This window comes from Bos indicus, chromosome 16 (assembly GCF_029378745.1).
Source record: "Bos indicus isolate NIAB-ARS_2022 breed Sahiwal x Tharparkar chromosome 16, NIAB-ARS_B.indTharparkar_mat_pri_1.0, whole genome shotgun sequence".
NCBI lineage: Eukaryota > Metazoa > Chordata > Mammalia > Artiodactyla > Bovidae > Bos > Bos indicus.
The window spans coordinates 3,688,040-3,710,035 of record NC_091775.1 but is presented as its reverse complement, the minus strand read 5'-3'; the positions used below and the strand labels follow the sequence as shown (position 1 = coordinate 3,710,035).

General features: G+C 53.8%; 2 protein-coding genes and 1 long non-coding RNA gene across 4 annotated transcripts in view; 2 read left to right on the top strand and 1 right to left on the bottom strand.

The window, feature by feature from the left end:
* LOC109570667 (uncharacterized) overlaps positions 1-21,996 on the bottom strand; it is a 51,550-nt gene that overhangs the window by 16,459 nt on the left and 13,095 nt on the right. The window contains exons 2-5 of one of the 2 annotated variants that reach the window (XR_002182516.2): positions 5,569-6,158; positions 2,315-2,418; positions 961-2,213; positions 705-776 (exon numbers count right to left, since the gene is read on the bottom strand). This is a non-coding gene — a long non-coding RNA (uncharacterized lncRNA). Of the gene's footprint in view, positions 1-704; positions 777-960; positions 2,214-2,314; positions 6,159-21,996 lie in introns of both variants that reach the window. The other variant, XR_011560703.1, reaches the window with a different exon arrangement.
* On the top strand, positions 101-21,757 carry SLC26A9 (solute carrier family 26 member 9). Its single transcript, XM_019976779.2, has 20 exons — positions 101-225; positions 2,811-2,950; positions 3,056-3,166; positions 3,814-3,989; positions 5,527-5,691; positions 6,482-6,634; positions 6,963-7,045; positions 8,022-8,169; positions 8,413-8,526; positions 8,722-8,799; positions 9,343-9,438; positions 11,427-11,533; positions 12,279-12,348; positions 12,467-12,559; positions 12,659-12,772; positions 13,424-13,693; positions 14,717-14,771; positions 16,766-16,911; positions 18,297-18,368; positions 19,530-21,757. The coding sequence occupies exons 1-20, from the start codon at positions 101-103 to the stop codon at positions 19,575-19,577; spliced, it is 2,364 nt and encodes a 787-aa protein (XP_019832338.2). The 3' UTR covers positions 19,578-21,757.
* Positions 21,292-21,996, top strand: part of PM20D1 (peptidase M20 domain containing 1) — a 38,992-nt gene continuing 38,287 nt past the window's right edge. The window contains exon 1 of the mRNA XM_070767825.1: positions 21,292-21,441. The gene's annotated coding sequence lies outside the window, so the exon portion shown is untranslated. The remainder of the gene's footprint in view (positions 21,442-21,996) is intronic.

The following is a 21,996-nucleotide window of genomic DNA, read 5'->3' as shown; positions in this document are numbered from 1 at the left end:
TGAGCTAGGACCAGAGAGAGATGGCCCAGGCCGGCGCTGAGAAGGGATGCCCCTCATCCTCCCTACTCTGTTTCTCCCAAAGCTTGTAAATGCCCCAGACATGAGCCAGCCCAGGCCCCGCTACGTGGTAGACAGAGCCGCATACTCTCTCACCCTCTTTGATGATGAGTTTGAGAAGAAGGACCGGACGTACCCACTGGGAGAGAAACTTTGCAGCACTTTCAGGTAACATGGCTTGAAGCCCAGACTCCTCTCCCTTCTGCTCCCCACCAAACCCTCCCTGCACCAGGGCACGGCTCCTATACCGCTGTCCCTCAGATGGGACTTGGGAACCCTGAATTTGAGATCCTACACCTCATCTTTACTGAGACCCTCAAGGAAATGGGGAACGGGGATGAGGACCATTCACAGGTCCAGAGGGGCTGGCAGGTGTCCCGACCCCTGCATGGGGTCTCACCATGCAGCCCACTCAAGTCCCTCCTGGGTTCTCAAGGGCACTGGGGAATGGTGCGTCACCACAGCAGGTCAGAGCTCCCTCTTCTGCTGTCCCTTCTCCTGTCCTTTCCTCATCAAGGAAAATCTGAAGCCTCTCCCACCCCAAGGACTTTGTCCTCTTTCTCTCCTGGATCCTCTTTCCCTTCCCAGGTCCAGACAATGCTCAAAGGTAGCCCCTAAATTCCTGGGCCCCCCTAAATGATACTTACCAGGATGTGGTCTCACCAGCTTGTTGCACCCTCAGATCCCTGGAACTGTGCTGGTGGGTAGTGAAACCACACCTATAAGGAGGGGACTCCATGACGTGACCTATACCTGCACTCGAGGAACCTGAGGCTATGAACTTTACCTACCCCCCCACCCCCCACCCTTCGCAGACAGCTGGTAGACCTCCCTCAGGCCTCACTGTGGTCCCGGGCAAAAGTCACTTCCCCACTCCCCTGGGGAAACAGCTGATTCAGTTACCTGAATTGAGGTCACTGGCAATGGCTGAAGTGGAGATGCAGGTGGAACTGGTTCAGGCTGGGGGATCACCCACTTGAGTCTTCACTAAAAGCATCAGCCCAGCCCTATCTCTCCTGGGAGGCTCCGTCTCTGCCTGGTTATATAAAGACCTTGTCAGCATTTGTGCCAAGGAGTTTAAGTCTGTGTTGTTTCTGCACTGGAGGGATGAGGGTATCTGCTGCTGTCCTAAAAGATGAGAATGATGGAAACCATAATAAGATGTAGGGAGCTAACAATTCCCATGTGGCGGGAAGGAGAGCCTTGAACGGTACCTGGCACACAGAAGGTACTCCAATAAATTTTCGTTTAATGAATGAATGAATGTTTAGAAAACTAATCCACTTCCCACTATCCTCTTCCCACTTGGCTTCTGGAACCTCTCTATAGGTGTTTAGCATCTGTTTCCAGATCTTCTCTCAGACTTCAGAGAAGTCAGACTGCTTTGCTCAACTATGGCAGGCTTGCAAGTAAGGCTGGACATGTGCAAGCCCTTGAGAGGGTTGTTTTTCTCCCCCAGCCAGCTCTCCATTCATGAGTCCAGTTTTCCCTGCCATGAACAAACCTGAGAGAGTTCCTGGGGGGCTGGTTCTCTCTCAGGACAAGCCTTTAGAAATGCTTTAAGCTATTTACTACCAGTCCAACTCCCAGGGATGGGAGAGGCACTACCCACTGCAGAGGGGACTGGGGAGTTCAAAGGCGATGGCGATGCTGTTCCATGAAGTGCTGGTTGGGACAGAAAATCTACCCAGATTTTAAAGGGTACAAAGCATTGTCTGTGTTGATTTCAGTTTTGGGTGACATCCAGGGGACCCAGTGTCAGGGAAACTATTGTTGGGCAACAGTAAAGAACAGGAATCGGTGCTGGGCAGGAAAGGAGGCCTAATCACAGCAAGCCAGTGAGTCACCAGATGGGCCCTGAATATTTGAATTCCCTTAGCTGGGAGAAGAAAAGCAAAGGCCTCCCCACCTCTTCTGGTCATCAATCCACCAGCTGTCATCCTTGAGATTGAAGTCCCTTGTTTTTACCGCTTCTGAGTTTCTGATGAAAGGACCTCAAGGTGTTCAGCAAACAGTGGAGGGATCAATGCTCCCCACCCTGCGCTGACCGACAAATAGTTTCCCCATTCTTCCCTCTTTTGATGAATTAACAGGGGAAAGAACTCCAGCATTGGAATCATCACACACAAAGGATGGTGGGTCAGCAGAGGCGAACCCTGTGGGGAAAAAGGAGCCTTCCTTTAGGGAGAGTTCCAAAAAATACAGCAGCCGCCCCCATTCAGACTGAGTTCTGATTCAGGCCCATTCTTTCACTTACTCATTCACTCATTTTTCCAACAGATATTCACTAAGCATCCCAGGGTGATACAGGAGGTACACAAAGCTGGACCAGAGACCAGACTTCTTTCCATGCTGGTTTTACTGTGTAGTGGGGGAGAGAGATGAAAAGCAAGAATTACAACCCGAGGTATTGCTATAGGAGCCCAGGCGAGGGTGACTGGGCCTGTTTTCAGGCAGATCAGAGGACGGTCGTCTGAGCTGGACTTGACGCCTCGGAATGCTAGGCACCCACAAAATCCATGCCTTTGAGAGAAGTCCTGCAGACTTCCCAGGTTAGCAGTGGGCAATCAGAAGACCTCCAACCAGTGTCCAGAGCAAGGTGAAGGCTCTCAAGAGAAAAGTCTCTGCCATATCGTGTGCGTGCTCACTGAATTTTGCACGAATGCATGAACGAATGACCAAGAACAGGATATTATAACAATTCCCAACTCTGAATGCAGTGCTGACTGAAAACCTGCCCTCTTCCCCTCCAGATGTTCCTCAGCCAAAATCAAAACCACAGTGTTCGGGCTGCTCCCCATTCTCTCTTGGCTCCCCAAGTACAAGATCAAAGACTACATTGTCCCCGACATTCTCGGCGGCCTCAGCGGTGGATGCATCCAGGTCCCACAAGGTCAGGGGTCCCCTCAGCCACGCCCATTCCCCTTCCCACTCCATCTTCTGTGACCTGCGTCACCCAACTGTGCCCCCGGGCCTTGACTCTCTGTGTCCTGTGCAGGCATGGCATTCGCTCTGCTGGCCAACCTTCCTGCAGTCAACGGCCTCTACTCCTCTTTCTTCCCCCTCCTGACCTACTTCTTCCTGGGGGGTATCCACCAGATGGTGCCAGGTAAGGCCCCTCCCCTCTTAGCAGGCAGGTGACCTGGACCGCGAGGATGGGTGGTGGGTGGCAAAGTGGATTCGGGTGCTTTCCCATCTGCATTCTCCTCCTGCTGGCGCTGCTTGGTCCCGGAGGGACCGTCACCATGAGTGTCAACCCCAGGTCTTCTGTGACCTTGGAGAAGCCATAGAGCTTCCGTGAGCTCAGTTAGCATGAGCCGCTGAGTCTCCCTCCCTGGAACGTGGAGAAGACTTGGCAGGACAAGAAAGGCCGTAAAGGACTGAACAGATGGGAGAAATGGCCGTCCGACAGCCATCATCCAGCAGGCCACTTCAGGGACATTCGGAGTTCTCTGGTGCGAAGTGAGACAGAGGAAAAAGGCCTGGTCACAAAGCCTGTTTCTGACGCAGGCTCTACTTATATTTCCAAGCCTGTTTCCTCTCGTGTCCAGTAAAGTCATATTAACAGTTGGGGCGAAAGTATCTGGAAGAGTGTGGATCATGATCAGATACGAATGGTTACTGTGATGCCAGAGAGGACCCTGGAGGCCCGGAGCGCCATCCCTGTGGGGGCTGGGGAGCATTCCGGGCCCCCTGCTGGTTCCCATGGGTGCCGTCCAAACCTCTGACTTTTGCTGGCTGGGTGGGGCACCGCAGGTACCTTTGCCGTTATCAGCATCCTGGTGGGTAACATCTGTCTGCAGCTGGCCCCAGAGTCGAAATTCCGGGTCTTCAACACCACCACCAATGAAAGCTATGTGGACACGGGGGCCATGGAGGCCGACAGGCTACACGTGTCGGCAACGCTAGCCTGCCTGACGGCTGTCATCCAGGTGAGGAGCTCGGCTTCCGTCTCTGCCAGGGCCCCCCCCTTAGTACAGCATCAGCTCGGATGGCCCCTCCCACAGAGGCCCAGCCTTGACCTTAAAGCCAATTTAGGCCTCTCCATCCTCCCTCTTCCCCATTTGGAGGCCACAAATGACCTTAAAAATGCAGAGTATCTCACCTGCCCTCAGCAGATGCCTAAGACCAGCATCCACACTTGATAAAACTGTCCTGAGCTAATGACTGTCTAAAGGACTCATGGCCTCTCTCCGATACCCTTTCCCGTGCCCAGCTCTCTGCCAGCAGTTTTCCATTTCTGTAACATTCCTTATCCCCCTCCAGCCGCCTCTGCTCCAAGCCACAGCACCTCCTGCATGAGATAAATTGCATTTCCGCCACATGCAAAGGACTCTGCTAGATTTCATGCAGGCAAATGCAGCAGGACAGAATGTAAGAGCAGGAAGGGGCCTCAGAAGTTTCATTCATTGATTCATTCAGTTAAGGTTTTTTGGTTGTTTCACCAGGCCAGGAACTGGGCTAGGCTCTGGGGATAAAAGATAAGTAAGAAAGAGGCCCAGATCTCCAGAAGCTCACAGCCCAGCAGAGGAAGTAGCCATATCAACAAATAAATGTGTAGGCAGTAAGATAAGCAGCAGAATAGAGCTATATACGAGTAGCTTTGGGAACATCAAAGAGAAAGTCAGGGAAGGCCTCTCCTCAAAGAGAGGAAGTGACATTTGACCTCAGTCTAAAAGGATGAGTAGAAGTTGACCGGTAACCATAGGAAAGAGGCACAGAAGGACAGTCCAGTCAGAGGGAACAGCATCCCACAGCACCGAGGCCTGAAAGAGCATGAACTGACCAGGGCATGGAAAAACAAGGCATTTGCTGTGGCTGGAGGGCAGGAGGCATTGAGAGAACGAGCCAGAGAAGAGGCCAGAGAAGTAGGCAGGGCCAGTCAGTGAAGTCTGAGGTCTGTCCCCTAAGCAGCAAATTTGGTTCCTATTTGGCAGTCAGATTGGATCAGTCAGACTCTGGAGAAGACGATGGATGGAAAGTAGATTAGAATCAAAGCACAGGGCCAGCTGGGAGACTATGAAGAGGCCCATGCAAGACTGATGAGGGCCTAGACCAGAGTGACGGGCAAGGAGACGGTGGGTAGACTGGAAGAACGCTTTGCCAGGAACAAAATAAACAGGGCTTGGGATATTAGAAATGAAGGGCGAGGGGGGACGACTTCCAAGTTCTGGGTTGGCCAGCTGGGCGGACGGGGGTGTCAATCACTGGGAGGGCAAACGCTGTTGAGTGCTAGGTTCACTGCACAGTGGAGGAGACTGGAGCCAGTGAGGTCAAGTGTCAGAGGCCTGTGCCCCGAGGGACTGACTTTCTCTGTCAGTACAAGGCAGGACAAGGTCACAAGGGACTCATTTTCCTAGAGCTACTACTATTTCAGGGCTGCATGAACTCCAGGCCTGGGTTTGGGCCAGGCAGGTGTGGGAGTGGCTGGCCCGTCATGGTCTGACCCCACCACTCCTCTGCTCTCAGATGGGCCTGGGCTTCATGCAGTTTGGCTTTGTGGCCATCTACCTCTCTGAGTCCTTCATCCGGGGCTTCATGACGGCCGCTGGCCTGCAGATCCTGATCTCCGTGCTCAAGTATATCTTCGGACTGACCATCCCCTCCTACGCAGGCCCAGGGTCCATCGTCTTTGTGAGTCTATGAGTGCGCCCCTGGGAGAGGGTCTTGAGCAGACACGTGAGCCGAGTTCACTGTCTTAAGAAGTTGTGAGCACCTCGTTATGAGATGTTCTCAAGCAAAGGCTGTCTGACCCATTGTTCAGAATGGATTTCAAGAGGTTTCCATTTGGGGAGGGAGGGTCAAACACATGACCTTGACAGCTGGCTGAGGTTCTCTGTGATTGTGGTTCAGTCGCTCAGTCGTGTCTGACTCTTTGCAACCTCATGGACTGCAGCACACCAGGCCTCCCTGTGCATCACCCACTCCCGGAGCTTGCTCAAACTCATGTCCACTGAGTCAGTGATGTTATCCAATCATCTCATCCTCTGTCACCCCTTTCTCCTCCTGCCTTCAATCTTCCCTTGCATCAGGGTCTTTTTCAATGAGTCAGCGCTTCGTATCAGGTAGCTGAAGTATGGTTAAATCTCTGTGGTTAATTCCTGCAGAAAAGGAGAGGTACACTCTCCATCAGTACCCCATCCCAGTGCCTCAAACCCTCCCTACCTGGAAAGTCTTTCCTTACGTCTAATCTCCATCCCGCCTCCATTAGCTTGAACTCTTCCTAGAGGAAAAGGAAGGGAATCAGCCTTCCCATCCCAGCATGGAGACAGGGGTGGGAAGTGGGACCATGAGTAGGGTCTGGATTCTGCTTTGCTGTGCCTCTCAGAGCACTGATGACATCCCTCCACTGGCTCAGATGCTAGGTGGTGATGGTACAGGAGGAAGGGGTGGGAGCCCATGAGCATGATGCTCTCTCCCCCAGACCTTCATTGACATTTGCAAAAACCTCGCTCACACCAACATCGCCTCGCTCATCTTCGCTCTTATCAGCGGTGTGGTCCTGGTGCTGGTAAAGGAGCTCAATGCCCGCTACATGCACAAGATCCGCTTCCCCATCCCAACAGAGATGATTGTGGTAAGGACCTTGCCCAGGGCTGGGGTGTTGGGGCCCAGGCAAGAGGCTGTTGAAAAGGAATCTAGCTCCAGCCAGAAGCAGGAGAGCCCCTCTACCCATCCCTCCCCACCCACTTGCCCTCTGTGAGCTGGTAGGACAGAAGGTCTGGGGTGAACCCACTCCATCCCCCTGTGTGTGGTTCCCACTCTTCCTTATCCTCAGGTTGTTCCCTCTCAAAGAGTCAGAGGAGTGGGATTTGGGGTCCCCAGACAAAAGGGAGACTTGAGAGGGACCCCTACCCTGGCCCCAATTTAGAGCTAATCCCTGTTCTCCTATCTGGGATTCGCAGGTAGTGGTGGCAACAGCTATCTCCGGGAGCTACAAGATGCCCAAAAAGTACCACATGCAGATCGTGGGAGAGATCCAACCTGGGTGAGTCCAGGGGGCTGGGAAGCCTGGCCCACTCCCACTGTCCTCCCCACCTAGGTTCAGAGTCAGAGATGAGATGAACTCTAAAGTATGTTATAAATTCTATGACACTGACCAGCTATGAATTATTACTATCACTTATTATGGAGAAGAGCCACACAGCACTGGCTGTTTCATGAACAGTGAGCCGTGTGTGTGCATGCTAAGTCGCTTCAGTCGTGTCCAACTCTCCACGACCCCATGGACTGTAGCCCACCAGGCTCCTCTGTCCATGGGATTCTACAGGCAAGAATACTAGGCTGGGTTGCCATGGCCTCCTCCAGGGGATCTTCCTAACCCAAGGATCAAACCCTCGTCTCTTACATCTTCTGCATCGGCATCGGCAGGCTGGTTCTTTGCCACTAGCACCACCCGGGAAGCCCCCTTAACTGCCACACTCCCCTCAAAAGTTTCATCTGATGGGTGAAGCCTCTCTGATCAGCCCTTCTCTGGTTCTTTGTCTTGCTTTAATGCATTGGCTCTTCTACCCACATGGGAAAAAGCTGTTAGGATCAACAGAATTCACCGGCTATCTACTCTGTGCCAGGGACTGTGCGGGGCCCTAGGAGGAGAGGACCAGTGTTTACACGGCAGAGCTGGAGCAGACAATGGAGAAAAGGCCTCAGAGCACTGGGGCTGTGGCTCTGGGACCAGGGAGAGTGAGGAGTCCGAATTCTGGACGTGAACGAATGAGGCCCTACCAGTTGCTAGTGTGGTGACCTCAGACAAGCTGTGTTCTCTACGCCTCGAATCTTTGCGGTGTCAAGGGGAGTGGTGGTAGCTGCCCTGCAGCGTGACACTGAGCATCCAGTTTGGAAGTGGTGGTTCATGCAGAGGCCCTGGCACTGCATGGGGCCCTACTGCCCCCTGTGGGCGCTGAAGGACTCAAGGTGCCCTCCTCACACCCTTGGGCCCTGCTTCCTTTCTGGCTCCTTGGCAGTTTCCCCACTCCTGTGTCGCCTGTGGTTTCGCAGTGGAAGGACATGCTTGGCACGGCCTTCTCCCTGGCCATCGTGGGCTATGTCATCAACCTGGCTATGGGCCGGACCCTGGCCAACAAGCACGGCTACGACGTGGATGCTAACCAGGTAGGTCCAGCCACTCCCAGCAGGGCCGAGCAGGACGGGCCAGGGCCCACAGAGGCCTGACGAGGGATGTCAGGGGCTCTTTGGCTGACTTCTACTTGGTTGGGAGTGTATGGCTTTATAGCAGCTGGGTCATTCTCAAGTTCAAGATCCAGCTAGCTTGAATGACTATGTTTGGTCTGTACTGTGTGCCCCCCACACACACCGCCCCCACCCCAGCTTCCAATCCTGCCCCTGTGCCCACAGGAGATGATCGCCCTGGGCTGCAGCAACTTCTTCGGCTCCTTCTTTAAGATCCATGTCATTTGCTGTGCTCTCTCTGTCACTCTGGCCGTGGATGGAGCTGGAGGAAAATCCCAGGTGAGCATTGGACCAGGGCAGTGGGAAAGGGATTGGGCGTAGCAGAACAGTTGCCCTAGAGAATCCAGGTCAGCTGGTCTCCAGCCTGCCTCTCCTCTCCTCAATCTCCACTCCGCCAAAGGCATTTATTGGGGAAAAAAATCAAGAGCAAGAATTTCACACCTACGCCGTGTTTCCATCTCTTTCTCTGGATAGGTGTCAAGCCTGTGTGTGTCCCTGGTGGTGATGATCACCATGCTGGTCCTGGGGTCCTATCTCTACGCTCTCCCCAAGGTAAGAGCACAGCATGAGAGCAGAAGCCAGCGAGAGCCTCCAGGAAGAGCAGGCCTTAGGAGCTGTGTGATGCCTCACAGGCTACAGACTGCCGTCACTGTTACCCTTTGTCCTAGCCACAGCCTGCGAAGTAGTTAACGTAGGTTTTACTCTCGCCATTTTACAGGTGAGGGAAACTGAGGCTGAGAAGCGGTGACAAGGCTCACAAGCACAGGGCTGGTCTCAAGCTCCGGCCTTCTGACCTCAGGGTCCCCACCCGAGTCAGCGTTTACAGCGTCTGTGGGCCCCTGGCTCAGAGGGCCCTAGGCACAGGCTGTCCGGGGATGAAGGAAGAGGAGGGGATGGCAAAATTCAGGCCTGAGGGCCCTCTGGCTCCAGCACCTGCACTTTCCAACCCTAAGGTTGAGTGCAAAGATTTGGGGGCTCTGCCAGTTCTGGAACTGCAACTCTGTCCTGCCAGGCTCCAGCATCCGGTGTCTGTAGGAAGGGCAGGGAGAAGGGGCCACACCGCAGGTGACGGGGAACAGTGTTCTGCTTCCCCAGTCTGTGCTAGGAGCCCTGATTGCTGTCAACCTCAAGAATTCTCTCAAGCAACTCGCCGACCCCTACTACCTGTGGAAGAAGAGCAAGCTGGACTGTGTGAGTAGCAGGCGGCCCCGGGTGCCTGTCATGCCTGGTACCCCAGGCACTGCCTCCTCCAGCCCCACAAGCCTGGCACTTCTGTCAGTGGTGCCTCTGGTCAGTTGCTCTCTAATTAGCACGCACTCAGTCGCTAAGCTGTATCAGACTCTTTGTGACCCTATGGACAGTAGCTTAACAGGCTCCTCTGTCCATGGGATTTTCCAGGCAAGAATACTGGAGTAGGTTGCCATTTCCTCCTCCAGGGGATCTTCCCGACCCAGGGATTGAACCAGCATCTCCTGTGTCTCCTGGATTGCCAGGCAGATTCTTTACCACTGAGCCACCTTGGAAGCCCTAATTAGCATAACCGAGTGTTAACAGCTGAGGTTTTGGATTGAGACAGCTTATGTTCAAATCCTAATTCAACTGTTCACTGGCTCTGTGACCAATGGCAAGTCCCTTAACCTCTCTGAGTCTCGGCTTCCTCATCTGTGGTCACAGGTATTTTATACTCTCCAACCCTGCACCCCCACCCGCAAGGATGCTTATGAAACGAGATAAAACAAGTAAGGAACACATTGTCTGAATTGTATCTTGAGTTCAATAAAACTTAGCTGTTATTATTTTTATAGTTCCAAAAAGCAAAATGAAGTCATTTAAAAAAACAAAAAACCTAGGACATAAAGCCAGTGGACCAGGATCTTGGGCAGGTTAAGACTTCTGTGGAATTCCATCTCCCCATCTGTGATGGGGTGATATTCATGGCTGCACCATACACTGGTTCTGAGGATTAAACAAGATCAGAATTGGAAAGCAGCATGTAGCCGTGAACACTTAGCAAACATGACTTACTGCTTTGATAGTCACATTCCGAACACATCTCCCACTGGGCAGTAGAAATGAGGCTACTGTGTACCGAGCACACTGCTTACCCCTCTGGAGCCCGACGTAAGCTGTGAGAGAGGATTTCCTAGCCTCCTTTCAAGATGAGGACAGCAAGCCTCAGAGAGGTTAAGTAATTCATCAAAGGCCACAGAACTGGTTAGTGGCAGAGGCAGGGCTGGAGCCCCAAGTCTTAGCCTCCAAATCTCTGAGCTGTACTGTCTTCTGGGGGAGGAAGCACACTTACATGGTAAGGAAGGAAATCCTTAAAGTCTGAAAATGAGTGGTCCATCTGGGGTCCCCCTTGAGTGAAGGACAAGGACGGGGAGAAAAATGAGGCCCCAGTATCCACCCCAAAGGTCTGCTTTGCCGCATCCCAACCATCACTCCACAACAGCAATAGTCCTGGTATTCACATCGTGCTTTGGGTTCCCATCTTACCCTCCCGCTCTCCATCCCCCACCCTCCCGGCTTACACACACAACTCAGCCCCAGGCCATCAGGTCAGGAAGCTGAGTGCCGGTCAAGTGCACACTTTCTATCAGATGGAGGAATGGAACTCACGTTACTGTACCCATCACTAGGCTTGGCAGGACTTTATCTTCATTAATTCTTCAGTCCTTTCATGAAGCTGGTATTATTATTCACATAGCTGTGTGTGCATGCTAACTTGCTTCAGTCGTGTCTGACTCTTTGCAACACCATGGACTGTAGTCCACCAGGCTCCTCTGTCCATGGGATTCCCAGGCAAGAATCCTGGAGTGGGCTGCCATGACCTTCTCCAGGATTCACATAGCTAGTAAGTGAATATTCACAAGTAGGACAACAAAACTTGGAGCCCAGGTGTATCTGTCCCAAGACTCACAGTCTTCGTGCCATGCCAGCTCCCATTGGGTGCGGGGGTTGACTGCTAACATCCAGACAAGACCAGGAAGCCACCCTCAGTCCACTGGAAATGGGCGGGTGTCTCCGAAGCTCGCCTACGTGAAATACTGGGAAATTGCCATGAAGAGGGAAGGGTGGTGTAAGGTTGGGCTAGCAGAGAAGGGCCTTGGCTGACCCCGGAAGACTTCCCCAGTGGGGCAGGCCCCCCAAGGCCTGCTCTGACGTCTCTCTCCTCATAGTGCGTCTGGGTAGTGAGCTTCCTCTCCGCCTTCTTCCTGAGCCTGCCCTACGGTGTGGCAGTGGGGGTCACCTTCTCCGCCCTGGTTGTGGTCTTCCAGACCCAGTTGTAAGTAATGGCCCCTCCCCCAGGGCATGGCCATCAGGCCCCAGCTGGTCTGCAGGGGCTGCCATGGGGGGCCTGGCGCAGCTCCTGGGCCCCGCTGCCCGCTGGGTCTGGCTCTGGAGGGGCTGCCAGGCCCGAGGAGAGCCCGGCCCAGCTGGGACTGCTGGCACAGGCTGGGCCGTCTAACTCCCATGTCCTGAAAACCCAGGGGAACCCATCATGGTCATAGAGGGCTGGGGGCCCAGAGGAAGTGGGGTTGGGCCGGCGGGTGAGACTCAGTGTCCTTCCAAAAGTGTGCCAGACCCCAGATTAGATGGGATCCCACCCTGAGGGAGCCGTGGGCCAGAGGACAGCTAAGTCTCTCCCATAAAAACATTAAGTGAAGCAGACAGGGAATCCAGTCCGGGGCAGGAAGGATCCTGAATGTCAGGGACCTGTTTTCTCCTCTTGAGAACTCAGAACCAAGAACCGGTGGCTTTGGGGCCACTTACGCTGTGTTCTCCACCTTCCTGCCCAGTGAGCCCCCGCCTGGGAGCTATGTCAGGGAGCTGCCTGCCATCTCTCTGATTATAGCCCAGCCACAGGCCACCAGGCGTGTGTCTCCAGCGCAGAAAGACAAACAGGAAAAGCCCAGGATCAGGACAGGACCCTCTCCTGCCCTACCTCTGCCCAGACCCCAGCCCAAGCGTCCCTCCAGGCCCGTCTGCTAATAGCATCCTCTTGTGTTTGTCTTTTCTTCTTCATCCAGTCGTAATGGCTGTGCTTTGGCCCAAGTCATGGACACTGACATTTACGTGAATCCCAAGACCTACAATAGGGTGGGTAATCTAAGCTCATGACCGCCCTCTTCCGCCCTACATCACCCCACATAAAAGGGTTTTGTGAAAAACCGATAAAAGATATTGCTGCTGACTGAGCTGACTCTCCCTGCCACAGGTCCAAGAAATCCAAGGTATAAAGATCATCACCTACTGCTCTCCTCTCTACTTTGCCAACTCAGAGATCTTCAGGCAAAAAGTCATTGCCAAGGTAAGGCTCAGTCCCCTGGTGACCAGAGGGAATGGACAGAGTGTGCCTGGCAGAGGCAAGAAAGGGTGCTGGGAGCCAAGATCTGGCCTCTTCCTCCAGACAGGTGTGGACCCCCAGAAAGTGTTGCTGGCCAAGCAAAAAAGCCTCAAGAAGCAGGAGAAGGGGAGAACAATGCCCAAGCAACAGAGGAAGTCTCTGTTCATGAAAACCAAGGTGAACTGAGGCTAGAAACAGCCCACGCCCTCTCCCTTGCCCTCTCTGACCTTGCCACCTGGTGCCCCACCTCCCAGCACCCTCAGAGGCAAGGACAGCAAGCCTCTGTGGCCACTGCCTGGTGGATGTTGTCTGTGGGCATCTTCTCCTTGGATGAGGAGCCGTCAGCTCCCAGGGTAACCACTTAACTCCACGGCCCCCTCCTCATTTTCTGGCTAAGATGAGATACACCCATGGACTTAAGTTGCAAGAGTTGCAGTGAATTTCCTGGGGTCCCCAGCCAACCTAGAACTAGGAAGGTGGGTGTGGATGTGGGAATTCTGCAGAGAAAAAGGTAAACACGGGTAAATGCAAAAAGGGTCTCAGTTGTTTCCAAAAGGGCTTCCTCCCAGAGCAGAGTAGACTGAAGCTTCAGTGGCTCTCTTAGAAGGGTCCTCTAACTTTGCCTGCGTTACGGAGACCAAACGTGCAGACCTGCTCAAAGAGGAGGCTTTAGGAGGCGCCAGTCCTCAGGGATTACAGGGGCTTGGATTCCCCACCACGAAGTCCTGTTATTCACCTCCACCTGCACGCACCTTGCCCCAGCTTCAGCCACAGCAAAGTCTGATTGAGCCTGATGACCCTGACTGCGCCCTCCCACCCCCCCTCCAGACTGTCTCCCTGCAGGAGCTGCAGCAGGACTTTGAGAACGGCTCCCCGACCGACCCCAACAACAACCAGACGCCTGCTAACGGCGCCAGCGTATCCTACATCACCTTCAGCCCTGACCGCTCCACCGCTGCCCACTGCGAGCCCCCAGCCTCTGCTAAGCCCAGTGACACACTGGCCGGCGTCCCACCCTTTGTCACCTTCCACACTCTCATCCTCGACATGAGTGGGGTCAGCTTTGTGGATCTGATGGGCATCAAAACCCTGGCCAAGGTGAGGGAGCCCAAGGCAGAGGGAGCCCCAGCCCACCCCCACCCCGACTCCCTCACCCCTACCCTCCCACACTCCCTTTCCCCGGAGCCTTCATTTCAAATGACTAAGTGAGGAAGCTCACCAGGGAGCCTACCATCTCCTAAAATCCCTTTTCCCAGATGCCACCAGGACAGGATGCTGCCTGCAGAGCAGGCCCAGACAGCACAGAACAATGCGTGCCCAGGCCCCGCGGGTCTACCCCATCCTAGCACCCCTCTCTAGCAGACGCGGGAACCTGGCCCAGGGTCCTCTGAGTAGAGCTCGTTTGGCCCAGGTTCACGGTCTAGTGCTCCTTCCCACACTCACCCAGCATCAGCCGGGTCTGGCCAACCGAGGGAAGAAGAAGAAATAATATCAGCGGCCCTCACCTTTAGGCCAGACGGCTCACAGGGCTGCTTGAATAAATGCATCCGTGTGATAGCTTTCAGCAGCCACTTCTGATGGCAGAGTCATCTCAGACTGGCCCAGAGAGAGGCAGCACAGTAGAACCGAGCACGAGAACACACAGGGTGATGGCCTCGTCAACCAGCGCACAGCCGGCTCCATCCCCAGACAAGGGCTCAGCCTGCTCCCGCAGCCTGGGTCTACTAGGATCCAGGTGGCTGAGGCATTAGCCATTCCAGGCCATGGTCCTCCCCCGCGGCTTCAGCCTAAGCCTCAAAGGCAGGCAGGAGGTGGGGTCTGGGATTCTAAGCTATCGAAAGAAAAGATCTGGCCCCATAAGAAGGGGCCACGGGAACACTAAGTGGCTGCCTTGCTGGCAAAGCCCCATGTCTGCCTCACTTTCCAGAGGAGCGGTCAGCCAACACTCCAGGGAGGAGTGGTGTGCTTTGCTGCTATTTTTATCTCAGGCTGCCAGGGCTCTCCTGGTTGCTTATTTGTTTGGCTTCCCTCTCAAGTGCGTTTTGTGAATCACTTTGGAGGCCCACTCAGAACATTCCTTTCCTTCTGTCTCCCTACCCAACTCGCTCCCGACTCCTCCAGCTGAGCTCCACCTATGAGAAGATCGGAGTGAAGGTCTTCTTGGTGAACATTCATGGTAAGAGAAGAAGGATGTTTCGGGGACTGGAAGGCTGACGAGGGCCTAGGATGGGACTAGGTGGGTGGGAGGCCGAATAGTGAGGGGGTAGAAACTAGAACAGCACCTGTTCCCCTAAACTACTGCCTGCTCACAAGAACTCAGGCACAAGTCAGAAGAGACTGGCAGCATAACATCCTATATGCTGTGCTATGCTGAGTCCCTTCAGCCATGTCTGACTCTGTGTGACCCTATGGACTGTAGTCTGCCAGACTCCTCTGACCATGGGATTCTCCATGGGATTCTCTCTAGCCAAGAATACTGGAGGGGGTTGCCATGGCCTCCTCCAAGGTATCTTCCCAACCCAGGGATCAAACCCGCGTCTACTGCACTGGCAAGCAGGTTCTTTACCACTGCTGCTGCTGCTGCTGCTAAGTCGCTTCGGTCGTGTCCGACTCTGTGTGACCCCATAGATGGCAGCCCACCAGGCTCCCCCGTCCCTGGGATTCTCCAGGCAAGAACACTGGAGTGGGTTGCCATTTCCTTTCTCCAATGCATGAAAGTGAAAAGTGAAAGTGAAGTCGCTGAGTCTTGTCCGACTCCTAGCGACCCCATGGACTGCGGCCCACCAGGCTCCTCCGTCCATAGGATTTTCCAGGCAAGAGTACTGGAGTGGGGTGCCATTGCCTTCTCCGTCTTTACCACTAGCGGCCCCAATAAAAGAGTTGGGGGGTGGGGATTGTGAAGTTAAGGAGCAGCAACTAGGATTCTGATTTGCCCACCACTAATTTGCCATGTTCAGCTCAGTTGGTGAAGAATCTGCCTGCAATGCAGGAGACCCCAGTTCGATTCCTGGGCCCGGCAGATCTCCTGGAGAACAGCTAGGCTACCCACTCCAGTATTCTTGGGCTTCCCTTGTGGCTCAGCTGGTGAAGAATCTGCCTGCAGTGCGGGAGACCTGCGTTCGATCCCTGGGTTGGGAAGATCTGCTGGGGAAGGAAAAGACCACCCACTCCAGTATTCTGGCCTGGAGAATTCCATGGACTGTATAGTCCATGGGGTTGCAAAGAGTCAGACATGACTGAGCGACTTTCACTTTCAATTTGCCATGTATCCTTGGCCAAGTCACTTCATCTGCCTGGGGATCGATTGCCACCTACATAACATGAAGAGGTTGACTAGATGAACCAGGGAATCTTCTCCAAATCCAAAAGTCCATAAATAGGCAGAACGCACAGATATACCATAACTCTTCAGGGAAGATACACATGCAGTTTTACAAGATACACATGCAATCTCCACAGGGCCCACAAACACAGCCCCCAGTCCCTGTCCACACAGCAGTGGACTTCTCATCAGCATGTGTGTGGAGTACAGGGATGTGGACACAGCGAGAACACACAGACGCACAGGAGAAAGGGAAAGGCACACGTTTGCACACCCCACTGCCCTCGGGGGGCCAGCGCCTTTCAGCAGGACCAGCCAGCCCCTGCACCGGCCTGCGCGTGGCACGGACTCTGCAAGCTCCACCCGCGTAGAGTCTGCACAGGTTCTGCTCTGAGCGTGTGTGCATGCGCACCTGCTCTGTGTGTGCGCCAGAGCTGGAATCAGAGGCTCCCTGCCCACCCTCACTGGACACACCTCAGGAAATCATCCCCAGGGCTGAGGCGGAGTAAGGGCTCTGCCACACACCGGGCTCTGCAGGAAAGGTCTGGGTGAACAGGAGGAAGAATGGACCCTCAAGGGACAGAACTGGCCCATGATTTCGGCTTTCCCTCACCACCAAGTAGGGGAACCCTGAATCAAGCTATTTCCTTCTGCCCGGGGTTGAAGGTTCAGCATCCTCAAGCTCACGTTGCCCTCTGCTGTCCAGAACTGATACTGCAAGGCCAAGGCCCAGGCCCTGTGAGGCAGCAAGGGCACGACCCCCAGGCCTCTCTCTCTCCGTCTCCCCCACCCCCAGCTCCAGGCCACAGTGGCGTCAGCTTTTGAAGGTGACCTTTCCCTCCTTGCAGCCCAGGTGTACAATGACATCAGCCACGGAGGCCTCTTTGAAGACGGGTGTCTAGAGCGCAGTCACGTCTTTCCCAGCATACACGATGCGGTCCTCTTTGCCCAGGCGCAGGCCGCGGAAGTGGCCCCGGGACACGACTTCCAAGGGGTAAGGCCTCTGCACCTGGGGAATCCTAGGCCCCAGGGCATTGAAACAACAGACCGGTTTGCGTTCCAACACCTGTTCTATCAATTAACTTTCCTTAATCCCTGTTTTCTTAGCTGTGGAACGGGTGCCTTAAAGATCTCACAGGATCTTTCTTTTGTTTTGGTTTTAGGATTAACTGGTAATTATATCTTTTGTGTCACTTGAAAGAGCTTTGTATATTACAAAATATTTATTATTATCAGTTTTGAGGTCAAACACCCGAAGCACAGTAGGTTATGCCTGGTATTCTGACATGGCTCAACCATCCTATTCCTTCCCTCTTTCTACAAGACGTTTTGGAGAAGGGAGGGGAGTAAGCCTGCCTGTTTTAATTTAACCGAGATTAGAGATTTCAGGCTGGTGACGGATGAAGAGTGTGGATCAGGGTTTTGTCTCAGTGTCTTGACATTTAATTTAGTAGCTCAGTAAGTGGTATGCCAATGAGCTACAAATAACAGTGTCTACAAATAACACTCCAGAAAGCTGGGGAGGCAGAAAAAGCCCATCCCATCGGCATTCCTGCCCAGGCCTCCCCAGACAGCTCCATCTTCCAGGCTGCCCTGCCAGCTCATCTTCGGCCCTCGGCCTGCCAAGCTTCTGTGCCCTAGTCCAGGATGCAAACCCCTTCTACCCTCAGGGATCATAAGAAAGGCTTTTCTGGCCCTAGAGCAACCATTTGCTCTTTGCTTTTTGAGACTGATGAAGCTGGAGCCATCTGTTCTGGGTGCAGAAAGCCTGTCCAGGGAAACACGGGGCCGGGCACCCACCCGCCACACACAGAGGCAAACTGTGTGAGAGCAGTGGCCTTCCTGGCCTCGTGCCCTTTGCCAGCAGAGCAAAGAGAGGGAGATTCTGGGGAAACCCTCATCATCATAACTGCACAAATAATGCCCAGTTTTTACAGTTTAAATTCTTAAAGATGTATATTATACCAATTGTATATTTACATATTACATATTACAGAATATGTTCATATCTGTAAATTATATACACACACACACTGTTTCAACAGCGTGGTAAGGCAGAGAGCCAGCAAAGTGAGTGTGATCATCCTACTTTTACAGAGAAGGGAGATGGATTCCCCAGGTCAGGCAGCTAGGTGAGCTAGGTAAACCTTTCCTGCTTCTAAAGTGCCCGCCAAGGGAGCCGACCCCGATGCACACCTGTCTACAGGGAAGAGGGAAACCGCGGCTGTGCTATATTTTGAGAGGCAAATGAGGGAGGGGAGGGAAAGGACAAGAGGCCGAGTTACATCAGAACACATGATGCCCTCCCCGAGCCCGCCATTTGTGCCAGACCATCATTCAGTCGCTGCAGCTCACTCTGCACTGGTTTCCCCCACCCAGGCGCCCGTGGATCCTGAGCTTTCTCTGTATGAGCCGGAGGAGGACAGCCCCAGCTACTGGGATTTAGAGCAGGTAAGCTGACTAGCGGGGGTCAGGGGAAGGAAGGAGACCCTCTCCCATCCAAAGTGTTGGCTGGGCTCTCCCACCAGAAGCCAGAGCAGTCACCTTGAAGGCAATAATGTTTCTTTCTCACCTTTCTTTTAATAGCAGATCTTAATTCTTCTCACTCCCTGAAAGGCATCATGGGGGACAGGAGAGCCACTGGATCAAGTCCTAGAGAAATAACATCTATTCTTACCTCTCCCACGCACTGGCCACATGATCTTGGGCAAGCCACGTGACACCACCAGGCCCCCAGTGTTTATCTTTGTAAAATAAGGGAAATACGAGGAATACCTGTCCCATCTACCTAACAAGATTAGTGAGGGATGCTTTTGTTCTTTTGTCAATTCAACTGGTATCAATGGTGTGCCTACTACTTGCCTGACACTGTCCCAGGGTGGGCACATATCCGAACAGATGAATTCCAGGGGTACAAATACTACTGCAGGTGGGCAGCCCTTCCGAGCCATGCAGATGTGGCGTGTACTTCATATAGAACTCTATGATCCCGACATGAAAAGTAGCCCCACCCCAATGCCCTGAATCAAAGAAACCAAAGCTTTAGAGAAATCCAGCTCTGGGTCTATTAGAAAGAACAGCTCACTCTGTGCCTCTTCCCATTCTTTTTGAGCGTGAGTTCCGATGGTCCTCTGAGCCCATCGCTGGGAGTGCTGGTGGCATGCAGCAGGCATCAGGGAATAGAGCCAGGCCGCAAAGACTTGGCACACTGATTTCTGGGCCCCCACAGAATCTCCAGCACATTCCAAACACCTGGCTAGGACAAAACAGCTTGTCGGAGCAAGAAACGACTTTAGAGCTTTTCTGATCTCAATCCTCACCTGACCTAATGAAGAAAGGAGAGCAAAAAAGGAGGGAGGGACCTGTGACGGTCACACAGCACAGCAGGGGTGATTCAAAACTAGATTTCAAGCTCCTTCTCCCATCACCAGTTCACCTCTTGGGCTGACCCTGCCCCTCCACTGTTCACACACACACATCCACACACCCACCCTCACTTCCTCATAACGCCTTCCTCGAAACGCCGGCCAGGGCCTCGTAGGGTCACCTGGCAATTGTGACCACTCAGATCTAATGCTCTCTCCCCCACGCCCCTTCCTGTGGCCGCTGCAGGAGATGTTCGGAAGCATGTTTCACGCAGAGACCCTGACTGCCCTGTGAGGGCCCAGGCTGCCTCCAGAGCACCTCGGACGCCTGTGAAGGATGAGCCTGGGACTGCAGGGAGTGGAGGGTCGAGGAGAACACCTCCACCGGAACCCCGGTGCCTCTCCATCCTCCTCGTCTCTCACTCTTACGTCCCCCCAGGCACCTCTAGAGCTAGCCGATCTCACCAGCAGGAAGAGACACCTCTTCGCCCTCCTACTGACCCGCGGGGCCCCAACCCGCAATGAGCATGCCTCCTGCTGGCTGCTCTGCACCTGCCCACACCCTGCCTGTGGCCGCTGAGGGGACCCTTCACTGCCAGGCTCCAAGAGTGACTCGGGAATGGAGAGAAAGCTCGTGCTGACGTAGCACGCAAGCACTGAGAGTGCCCTGAGACCCGCACGCCTCGGCGTCAGGTCATGTCACGCTGTCACAGGACACAGGGAGAAGCCGGCCCACGACTCTGTGGCTCATCCCCTCCCACCACCCCAAGTCAGTCCCCGGCAGCTCTGTACGCCTGGGCCATGGGCTCCAACCACCCAGGAATCTCCGTCTTGGCGACTGTGCCCCCTTCCTCCTCCTCTCAAGGCTGCTGAGACCCCCACTGCTATTTGGCACATCAGACTCTAGTCTGGGGAGCGGCCACCAAAAGTACCTTCCCAGGGGTAGCCTCCTGAAACGTTATCACTCCCCCTACCCTTGAGGGCTGCTCCCCTCTACTTGAGACCAGGTAGAAAGCCAGGAGGAACAGGGGGTAGCTGGCAGAACCCTCTGGCAGCCTAGCAACAGATACCAGTTATTCTACACAAAAGCTTTGGGCAGTCCCTGTACTGGAGACATGGAGGTGAAGGGACGCTCCATCAGTCCAGGGCCAACTGGTGGGGCCCAAGCCCTGACAGCCCCCCTGACCTTAGAAACACCTCCCCCACTGGAGAAGTCTGCCTTGTCCTCTTCTTTGGGAAAGAGCCAATGGTTTTAACTCTCCCTTATCAACTCGGGGCCTGAGTGGTTCAGTCAGGTGAGGGAAGATGCCTCCAAGGGCATATCCCACCTGCGTGCCCAGTGTGGAGAAGGGCTGATGCAGATTGAGTCTTCCGCCACAGGGATCCCATAACAAATTCAGGATCTGAGGCCATCTCCTTCTAGGAAAGATGAGAAGAGGGGTTAAGCTCTCCATATTTATAGAAAAACGTAGAAGAAACCCACTATTGACTTGAAAATAAATAGGTTCCATGGTCAGGTGTTTTGGGAAATTTTCCACGGAAGTGCACAGAAAACGCTCTGGCCTCACCGCACTGCATCTCCCAAGCTCCTTCGGTGAGTGATCCCTGCCCAAAGGCTGGGCTGGCCCAACCTGGGAAAACGCTGGAGTTCCTAATCTCTGCCTGACCTGCATTGTGTGTCTGTTGACCGTGAGCTGGTCAGCTAGCAAGTCTTCACAGAGTTAAAGGAGGGGGTGCTGGTGAAGAGCCAACAGATTCTTGGCCTACAAGCATTGCTTCTCTGTGAATTCATTATGCCATCTGGCTGCCAGTGGAACTCAAAACTTGGAAGGCAGAGGACAGTGTTATCTGGGATTCACCGTGCCTAGCACCCGAAGTGCCAAGTTTCGGGAGGACAAGAACCGTAGCCAATGAAAACTCAACCTCCCCTGCTCCACCTCCTGCAAAGTCCAGCTCAGGCCCAAGAGGTGGGGGAAAGATCACAGACTCTCAGGACATCCCAAGTCACAAGTGCTTTGGGAACCAAGTGTCTAGAACCCTCGAGGACTTGCTGAAGTGACTGCAAACCCCCAGGCCAGCCCCAGACATAAAGGGGATTGCTGGCACACAGGGGCCTCGAGTGGGGGCTCACGGAGGGATCCAGCACCACGTCTAAGAGTGTAAGTGCCACCAGAGTCCACGGCGGAGGTGAGGTGGGAAACACCTGGGGTGGAGAGAGACAACCGGAAGAGAACTCACTGCTGGAACGCCTTAGCGAGAACACAAACTCACACAGACCACTTACCGAACGTGACTGAGGCAGGGAAGGTGGGAAGGTAGAGAAAGCATCCACGGTTTCAAAACTTCTGAATGTTCTTAGTGATACTGATGTGGTTCCCTGGAACCAGGACTCTTGAGATATTTGTGTAATTTATTTAATTTAAACGCCATTCTCCTTTTGTTCATTTTGCTAATAAAGTGGTTTTGAAATGTGAACGAATGCATGTGTTCAGGTGGTTTTACAGAGAGACAAACAAGTCACCTCCAGGAAGAGGTGGCCTTTCTTTGCCCAGTCCCTGGGGGGAAAGAAACAGAAAGCTAAGACTTCTCCTTGAGTCTCCCAGCTCCTCTCTGGGGTCTGGTTTTCCACTCCTGGGAATGAATAAACTCCCATGATACAGCTGAAGAACAGAGACAGGGTAAAACACCTGGTCCAAGGGATCCTCCAACTCAAG